Below are 9,763 nucleotides of genomic sequence, written 5' to 3' on the forward strand. Positions count from 1 at the left end.
TATGAAGATCAAAGTATTATGTTTCAGTATTTGGATTACCCTTAAAGCAAAATCTAGTTGGTTAAAGGTCACAAAAGCTTTACGTTGAAACTAAGCTATAACTTGTGTCATCATATTCAGTGATGGGGGCTTGTCTAGAAGCTCACATGCATGTAATTACAGAATAATTATATATAATATATAAAGTCTCCTACACAAGGAAGGACGTAATTGGTAGGTTGTATGTAATCATTACCACAAGTGTATAGCTAATTTGTGACTATAGATTTCTGTGATAATTAAAGAGTATGGCAAATTAGGGAATTACTTTCAGGATCTACATTGACAGTTTACCAGTACTCAACAGCTAAATCAAGGCAGTTTGCTAATTGATTATCTCCTTTTCGATTGGAGATTAGCCATGACATAGTAGAATTATGAAAGATGATTAAAAACTATGTATCATATAAATCAAATTAAGTTTTTGGTTTAATCAGTTTCATTGAACAGACAGCTTACATTGCTCATAGCCCTAATGGGCTCGTGCGCATATATTTATAACATGACACCCTGCAGATAATTACTGCTTTAGAATTATGGTAAGATTTATCACCAAGTAATTAATATAAGATTATAAGGACCTCTTTGAAAAATAATTAGTGTTGATGGTTGAAAAATGAAACAACTTGATTATACACAATGTCCTTGGCATTTACTCCCATGATGAAATCGGCATGTGCGTAATCCTTGATGTATTGAATTGTGAGCTTGTCGACATCATGGAACTTAAGGCTGTCAAGTAAGAGCTCAACGTCGCGAACATCGGATAGTGCATCTTGCCCTCCGTAGCTGATGAAGATAGGCAGGTCATGGGGGATGTTGGAGAGGTTATAAATCGGTGGTTTGGCTTCTCCATAGTGCATCATATTGAAATCAGGATTTCCATAGTTGTATTTTGCTAGAACGCCATCACGAACAGCTGCAAGTTCATTTCATCAAAACAATTTCGTAGATTACTTTAGCAGTTTTCATTGAAACAAAATAAACGATAATTAACTCCATATTAGTTACAGTTAGTAATCAGGCAGGTAGGGGTGACTAACTTACTTTGAGCCAGGTGCACCATGTTCTTGGTCGATGTGGATTGAGGCTCGTTCTTCAAGAAGAGATCAACCGTGGAGGCATTGAGGCAACAGTTCTTGCCTTGAATTCACAGAAATGAAGCATGCATATAGTTAATATGATTGAAAAAGGAAATGCATGCTATCTTTCAACATGAGATTATGGTAGGGTAGTTATTTTGCAGAAGGAAATATAAACAACATTTATCTATTTGGCTGCCGCAATAATTAACACACAAAACTATACCACTAATTGAGGTCAATAGATCATAGCAATCAACTCCTGGATAATCACAAAGAGCTCTGAGAAAGTTCGTCACCGGCTCCCTGTAAAGAAAAAAACCAAATGAAGGATTTTAGATCTTTTTAAGTTGGACAAAATTGCTTCCTGATAATGAATTCTAATTCTTTTTTCTTACCCTTTAGGATTGAACTCAGCCATACCGAATAGGGTAGTGATCTGTTGGTAGCAGAGACATAAATTTGTTCAGACTATATGGTATGTGTATTCATGTTAAATATTAGAAAGAGGAGTGCTCCATGAATTGTGTGTGTGTATAGCTACTGCAGCCTTAGTTATTACATACCTCAACGAAGGCTTTAGCAGCAGCAACATCAAGTGCAGAGTTCATATGGCCCAAGTAAGCAATGGGGCTCAACAACACTGCTGATTTCAGTTTGTCAACTAGTAAACCTTCTGAGAAGGATGCTAAAGCTATCAAGGTTCCCTGTCAAGAAGAACTGTTAATTTCAGATCATTGGGACAATATACCAGAAACGGGAATCAGTTTTGGGATACATTAATTAACAATTGTTCGTGTACGTACTGGTTTTTTTCAGACAAATATTATCATACGAAAAACTTGCTATTGCAGGAACTAATAATTTATTTCTCTGGTTTGAACACTGCACAATGTGTTAAAAGATAATTGATAATCTATGTATTGAGTGCTGCATGACATAATTCATACCAGGGAATGACCCACGTAATGTGCCTTCTGCCCAGTTTGGCTGTACACATAGTCAAAAACAGCTGGAAGATCAAAGACCACCAATTCATCCCATGACCAATTCCAGAAACCCTGCCATAATTGATTAGATCCAGAAAACAAAACTTAATAATAATAAACAAAAACTCTTAACAGTGCTGTTAACAAAACATTAGGCCATTTATATTGATCAAGATGTGGTCGCAAAAGGTAGGAAGCTGCCTTCCATATATATATACCTATTTAAGCTGCAACAAGATGACCAAACAATAGTGGATGGATCATGCAATTACAACACAAAAGTACAAGTACTTCCATTATAGTACTGTTTTTCGTTTGTCATAAGGCTTTGGTAGTGTTACCAACTTGTACTATCACATTTGTGATGTAAATACTAGAGATTATTCTAAGAATAAAGAGAGAGAACCGGTTCATATGGTTGAAGGGAGGTATGTCGACAGCTATATCTGGTGCCTCTAGCATTAGCAATCCATACATCAAATCCTTTATCAGCTAAAATCAATGGCAAATTTTGTTCCGGTGGGTTCAGAAGCCATGTCATTCCATCCTGCAGTACCATAAATTGAAAACAAGCACTAAATATCATTATAATGTCACATAAACTAGAACTATAGCATAAAATATTGTATCATGACTTGTCTTTACAAGTGCTAATTATGAGTTTGACATGAAAAATAAAGCTGAAGTAAGACAAGCGACATGTTTAGCATCGTTGTAGTCCCTAGCCCACAGGCAGACAAAATTAGAGCTCATATTGGAGCCTGTCTCAGTGTTTTCTGGGAAAATGCCTAGCCCACGTTAGGATCTAGACAAAAGGAGTCATGCATGAACTGCAGGTGGCCCTCACAGGAGGAGGGGGAGATGGAGACCTAGAATTCTGAGCCTGAAACGACGCATGGTTTTGTGGGCTCGTGAGACCTTCCATCATGTTTCGGTAAGAATACCAAGGATAAGACAACACAAAATCTGAACGCCTAGGAAAATTAAATGTCACTTTGTGATCAACGAGTCAGTCCCATAAACGATAGAATAAACTAGAAAAACAGAAACTCATTCATTACCTGGAGTATTAGCCATAGTTATAAAACCCGGCCCGGGTTGACCCGGTCAAGGGATTGGGTTCCGGGTTTCATGGGTCAACTCGGGTCAACCCGGGTCAATCCGGAAAAATTAAAAAAAATTAAAAATTTAATATTTTATATGAAAAATTTTTAAAAAAATCAATGTGAATATATGCTATACATGTTGTAAATAATAAAATTTAAAAGAATATTTTAAAAAGTTTTTTATCACACATTAAAAAGATATTATGTTATGCTTTTAAGTTGAAGTATTTAAACCAAAAAAGTTTTTTATCCCACATTAAAAAAACATAACTTTTTTCTTGCAAACATAAAGTAATGTAAGGGTTTCAAATCGAAAAAAAATACTATGTTATTTTTTTAAGTTGAAGTATTTAAACTAAACTTTTTTTATTTTATATTTAAAAAATATAACTTTTTTACATTAAAAGTGAAAAAAATCTTCTGTTTACTTTATTTCTTATTATTATAAACTGTAAAATAAACTTTATGCATTTATAATTTTTTTTGAATAAAAAAACTAAAATAATTATTTTAATGGATTGAAATAAAAACATAACTTAGACTATTACTGTCTCTTCAATCTTGAATCTTCACTCCCTGTCTCTTCAAGTCTCTTCAATCTTCACTCCCCCCCCCCCCCAGCTCTCTCTCTCTCTCTCTCTCTCTAAGGAAAAAAAATCGCTCTTTTTATCAGATCTCACCTTCACTGGCGATCGCCATGTCCTCAGCAACCACTGCTCGATCACTTCCTCTCCTTGCTTCATTTCCCTCCTTCTCCTCTCTCCCGCTCTTCCCCTGAGTCAGTAGTAACTTGCAGAGGTCGTTATATTAAGTTTTATGTGTTTTGTTCCTGAGTTTAACTCAGATCTGTTATTTTTTGCGGGATTTAAATGTTAGGTTGATTGGTGTTCATGGATTGAGTTTTGATTTCGCAAATGGCAGTTTATGCATTACAAACGCCGGGTCTCGTCCGGGTTTGCACGGGTTGTCCGGGTCATGGGTCGACCCGCCGGGTCGACCGGGTCTTGCCGGTTTTTTGCATTTACCGGTCTTTCTCCTAACCCGAACCGGTCCAGCCACCGGGTTGGCCGATTCCCGGGTCAACCGGCCGGGCCGGTCCGGGTTTAATAACTGTGGTATTAACCAGAGGTAAAACACACACACGCGCATAGTTTAGTTTAGTCCTATATTCTTTGGATTTTGTTTTAGTAAAGTAGATTTGAATTTCAATTTATTTATTATCATATAATAGAAGAGGCCGGCTATACCATTGTACTATCCTATCCTATTATATATTATATATATAGATAATAATTTCATCCAATTTGAGGATACCACCCAAATAAGGAGGAAATTTTTTAATCCAATAAATATATAAAACTCGAAGATAAAAAATCAGGTTTTAAATTAAATATAAACATTAATTTACTTGAATCGATCCAAAATAAATAAATAACTTTAAAATTTTAAAAAATTACATATATAACAAACTAATTATATACTAGTTGTAATTAACTTATAGTATTTGAGTTCATATTTTAAGTTTGGGTTAGATTTGAGTAATGAATGCTCAATAAAAACCTAAAATTCTGTCGGTTTGAGTTTAGATGTAAAATATTCATAGTTCGAACCGGGATTGAATAGTTATTTTGAATTTAGATATGGATAATACAAAATTTGATTAATGAATATTAATTTCTATGTTATACACTGGAATATCCAATAGAATTTCCATTGAATAAATAAAAAAACTTGTAATAAAAACAGACATATAATTTGCATATCTTGTGAAACGTTTTCGTGCTCCAGTTTTTTCCCCTCTCTCCACTCTATTTGACATGTCTGTTGATCTTTCACAACATACACAAAGCGAAGAGAAGATGGGAGGTTATAATTAATGCTAGCGAGCGTGCACATGTCATCTTTTACATAACCATTCAAGAAGTTATGGCCACTTTTTGACTTATATTTTGCACATTACCTTTTTTTTTTTTACCATAAAAAAAGGAGCTCGAACATGAAATTTTGTCTGGGAAGAGGACCCTACTCTCAGCTAGCTACTTATATTTTGCACATTACTTGAAGGAGAGGGAACATCACAAAAAAAAAAAAAAAAAAAAAGGCTAAGCCTATTGGTAGTGATTTCTAGAGGATATGCCATCTAAACAAAAGCAACAAAATGATTAGTAATTTGACTTAATATCTGATTTAGCGGAAATCATGCTTAATTATTGACCATGCTCTCATGAGAATATGTTTTTTGAAATGGATACAAGGTGATAGGATAGGTAGGTGATGGGTTATAAATGCATGTGCCACTTTCCACCATTTAACAGGAAAAAGAAAAGGAGGAAAAAGTTACCCAGTGATTTATGGTGCGTAAACAAAGCTTATTCTTTGCAGATGATTCCTTCCTTGTTGGCTTTTTATAATTTAGCTTTATTTCAACTTGACGATGCTCGTGAACCATGAGATAGCTCAGACATCACCACTTTCGGAAGTATTTCGCAGACAAAATGAGCGCATGACACTCATTTGGAATGATCGAAAACAACTTAATTTTCTAGCCATCTAGCCAGCTACCGCACACTGTGGCACTCACTGACTGGTACTACTGATGAACTCTTTTTGTCAGCTTTTAAAGTTAGCTAAGCTAGCTTTAGTGATGTTCACATTCAAACTCTTTTCATTTCCATTATAATATATTTTTTCGTCTTTTCATCTTTTTCGTCCTTTTATGCTGTTCATCTTCATCTTCTTCTTCCTTTCCTTTTGACATAACTAGAAAAAAGACCAATCTATGTTGCAGGGACACACTTTCATACTGAAATAAATTTGTGACTGGTTTAAAGGCACTTACTACAAGGACACCATGCTGTATCAAGACTGGCTGTCTCTTTGTGTCACCACCACCAGCACGGCCTTCTGGTATTCTCTGCATGTTAAGTATAAATCCATCTTGAGTTTTGACCTGAAAACACCCACATGATTCCCATATTAGCACACTTTCATTTGCATAACATATTAACACGCTTGACCAAATAAATACTTAAACTAAAGTTTGAGCTCTTACATCAATCTCCTGGCATTTGTACCCATGAATTATCACCGAAGTAGAGCATATACCAACTATTGGTGGATCTATGAAACCACTGACTAGGCCCACAGAACCACGGCTGGAGCCATATGCTTGATGGGCTATAGCCATGATCATGGTTACTAGGACACAAAAGGCTTGGAGAGCCATAACTTAGATGCCTTTGATTGGTGGCTATGTGATGAGTGAGAGTGGAGAGTGTTAGAAGGAAACTTGGCTATATATATAAGAGAAGAAAAGGAGGCACTCCAAAATGGGGGGTTTCATTTCATGGGCCTAACTGACTGGTGAGATTTTTGGCATAAAGTTAGGTCTTTTTTCACGTTATATATATCCCATGACGAGGGAGTAGATGTTGTGGGACACTTCAAGGTTTTTTTTCTCCTTAGTTCTTATCATGAACAAGCTTTGATATCCTGATTAATCGACTATTTATATGCCAATAGAACACAAAATTAATCCTAAAGATCATATCTCCACCGCCCTGTGAAAGCAAAAGAGGTTTTGAGGGCATTTTGTTTTACTTTACGTATATAACCAAAAAAATTATAGGGTCCCACATACAGATTTGTGACAGCTCATGGGGTTTTCTGCATTCTGAAAAAGCCAAATCGTAAATTTAGAAGTTGTTTTGATGTAGTGTGGAAGGCGGGAATTTCATAAGCTTTGATCATGATCAAAAGTGAAGAGTGCATAGCATACATGTGAACAACTCAATGTCATTTTCAGTTGTGTGTTTGGCTATCTGTTCATGCATTAAAATCATTTGTTGTTCTTACAGGCTGACAAGTAAACATTTTTTTTTTTGTTATAGATTTGTATAAATAGAAATAATTTTAAAAGCAAAATGAAAGAATTTGAGCTCAACAATCAATTAAATTCAAGTTAGTGTATATCTGGCAAATATACCAATATGTTAGATCCAAAACATTTGAGATCAGTTAAATTCAAGAATTTGATCTATATACTCCAAAGCTAAAATCTATACTGCACACATGTATACTTCCCCGATCTATCCTCAGTGCTCAGGAGCATATAGCAGGAAATGGATAGGGATACAAGATACAGAAATTGATGATGCCATTTCAAGCACCCAAATGCATATAATACATCAGTAACAGGGCTTCTTCTCCATAGTGTCAATGTCATGTGCCATGACATTTCTGCAAATTAGAAGTACATTGGAAAACTACCTAACACAGTACCACACCACCTCGAGGGTAGAAGAAGAAAGAAATGATGGCGGTGTCCAGTAAGGGAAAAAGGGATCTGAGGGAAAGATGGAAACAGATCATGTGCAAAAGACGAGCCCCTGCTGTCTATGCTATCATTTCACTTGGAAAGTTGGGCTCACCAGGCTATCGATATTATTCCATTCTGAAAGTTGGGCTTTGACTATTTGTGTGTTTCACACTGCTGTCCAATACATTGTGACTTTACGGTGGTCCTCTATTGTTTCCAGGTTAATATCTAGGAGATCCAGATATAATAAGATATGGATGCGGTAATACTCAATTCATAGAGTAGTTTATAATTTACTCCTATTTTTTTATGATTTTGTAAATTGGTCCCTCAATTTCTGAAAAGCATAAGTTAGGCCATTGACCAAAGTTGAATGTTAATTTCTTTTTAAAATTTCTAAGCTATTATTTTTAAATGCACTTTTAATTTAGATGTAGTATTTAAGATTGGAAAATTGGTTTTCAAAGGGATAGTTAAAAAAAAAAAAGACCATTTTATTGTGGTGGAAAATCAACACAAGGACCATGTTACAATGAAATATAAAAATATAGAGACTTGATATCATTTTTTTTTAATATGAGGATTAAATAATTATTTTATTAGAAATATAGGAATAAAATAATAATATACTCTTATAGATACACTAGTAAAATATAATTTTAAGTATTGTACATTCTATTATTTTCAAAATAGATATATAATAAGTGTTAGATAAACATTAAAAAGGCTTAATTGATGCTACTTGATTAAATAAATAAACATTAAAAAGGGTTAATAGATACAATAGCAAAAATATTATTTAAGTATTGTATTTAGGGATGACAATTTAATCCGATCTTGATTGATACTAACTCGACCCGTCCTAAATGAGTGTGTATTTTTTAAACCCGATGGATAATGGATAGGGTATGAATATTGTTATACCCGACCTGAAACCCACCTGAACCTAACCCAAAATATATATTTAAATAATATAAATATATTTGTAGAATATTTAGATTTTTTTAATGCAATATGATATATACATACATTAATATTGATATAAAACACACATATATAAATAATATTTATCATTTTTTTTCATTTAATATACATATACATACTTCAAATATATACATACATATATATTAGCTATTTTGTTTTTTATTGATTAATAAATAATAGTGGATAATGGATAGCTATTGGATACTCGAAACCAGATAGATAGTTTATGGATAACTAAATTTTTCACTCGATAGATTATGGATAAAATATAAATATTAAGAAATCTGACTTGCAGGTATTCATTGTCATCCCTAATTGTATTATTGATGTTATTTAACTAAATAAATTAATATCTAAGAAATTAGAAGAAACAAATTACCTTTGTTTCAATTTCAAATCATAATAGAGGTAAACAGAATCATTAAACATTTTATGCTCCAACCAATTTCTCTTTTTAGAATAGATATGCTTAAAGATACTCTAATTCATCTCATAACACGAAAAAGTACAAGTTTAACTTAAAACTCGTATAGCCAATTTTATAGATTTGGAGCACAACTTCCATATGCCATCCATCATTCGTATATATAAAAAATTAACAAGTAGGATTATATCAATGATAATATTTGGTTTATTTTTAAAATAATTTGAATATAAAAAGATAATAATATAGACAAAAGAGTGTGATCATTTATCATGGACTCTTAATCAAAATCATGTTCCGCATTCCTAAACAATTTCATCTCACCTGTAATCTTGTTTTGCAACGTTGAATTTCTATATGCATGTTTCTTAATCATATCCAGAAGCCCACATATAGTATTCTCATATGTTTTCATTGGGTTTACATCATATTCAAAGCGAGGATTTAGTCAAAATTTAGCCTTAGAAAGTTTTCTATATAGTTTTTCATATATCAATTATTATGAAAGGTTGCACCCTAATCTTTATATTTTGATACCTCTTCTATATTTCTTCCATAACATAATGAATAACATTATACAAATAACTCATTGAAGGTCTATTATCACTATCAATAATTCTTAGTATTTGAACTAAAGCTTTGGTCATTCGTATAATTGTTGTACTTTATTGTTAAAAAAACAAAGATAAGGACATTCTTCACAAACTATTTGGCTTCGATATCTTTAGCATAAGTATAGGAGATCCATTCTCTAGGTGTCATTATAGCTCTCAAATTATCTTTGTAGGCTAATATGCATTGTACGACAATAAAATTAGTAG

General features: G+C 33.4%; 1 protein-coding gene and 1 long non-coding RNA gene across 2 annotated transcripts; one reads left to right on the forward strand and one right to left on the reverse strand.

Annotated features, from left to right (window-relative positions):
- Window positions 1–424: 424 nt before the first annotated feature.
- LOC7467713 (triacylglycerol lipase 2) lies at window positions 425–6,680 on the reverse strand. The gene is made up of 9 exons (XM_002298579.4): window positions 6,269–6,680; window positions 6,056–6,166; window positions 2,517–2,657; window positions 2,072–2,182; window positions 1,688–1,828; window positions 1,520–1,560; window positions 1,348–1,427; window positions 1,087–1,182; window positions 425–958 (listed from the first exon to the last, which is right to left on the reverse strand). Exons 1-9 carry the CDS (start codon window positions 6,440–6,442, stop codon window positions 636–638), a joined length of 1,218 nt encoding a protein of 405 aa, XP_002298615.2. The 5' UTR covers window positions 6,443–6,680; the 3' UTR covers window positions 425–635.
- LOC127905669 (uncharacterized) lies at window positions 3,830–7,934 on the forward strand. Its single transcript, XR_008059964.1, has 2 exons — window positions 3,830–5,803; window positions 6,005–7,934. It is a non-coding gene; the product is annotated as an uncharacterized LOC127905669 (long non-coding RNA).
- The last annotated feature ends 1,829 nt before the right edge of the window (window positions 7,935–9,763 follow it).

This window comes from Populus trichocarpa, chromosome 1 (assembly GCF_000002775.5).
Source record: "Populus trichocarpa isolate Nisqually-1 chromosome 1, P.trichocarpa_v4.1, whole genome shotgun sequence".
Lineage (NCBI taxonomy): Eukaryota > Viridiplantae > Streptophyta > Magnoliopsida > Malpighiales > Salicaceae > Populus > Populus trichocarpa.

Bases quoted from the DNA above. Each gene is read 5' to 3' on its own strand.
- LOC7467713 (XM_002298579.4), bottom strand. From the start codon at position 6,442: ATGGCTCTCCAAGCCTTTTGTGTCCTAGTAACCATGATCATGGCTATA. The intron at 2,183-2,516 runs GTTCTCTCTCTT...CAATTATGGCAG, and splicing joins CCCTTCAACCATATGAACCG to GGTTTCTGGAATTGGTCATG. The intron at 1,183-1,347 runs GTATAGTTTTGT...TGTGAATTCAAG, and splicing joins TCTATTGACCTCAATTAGTG to GCAAGAACTGTTGCCTCAAT.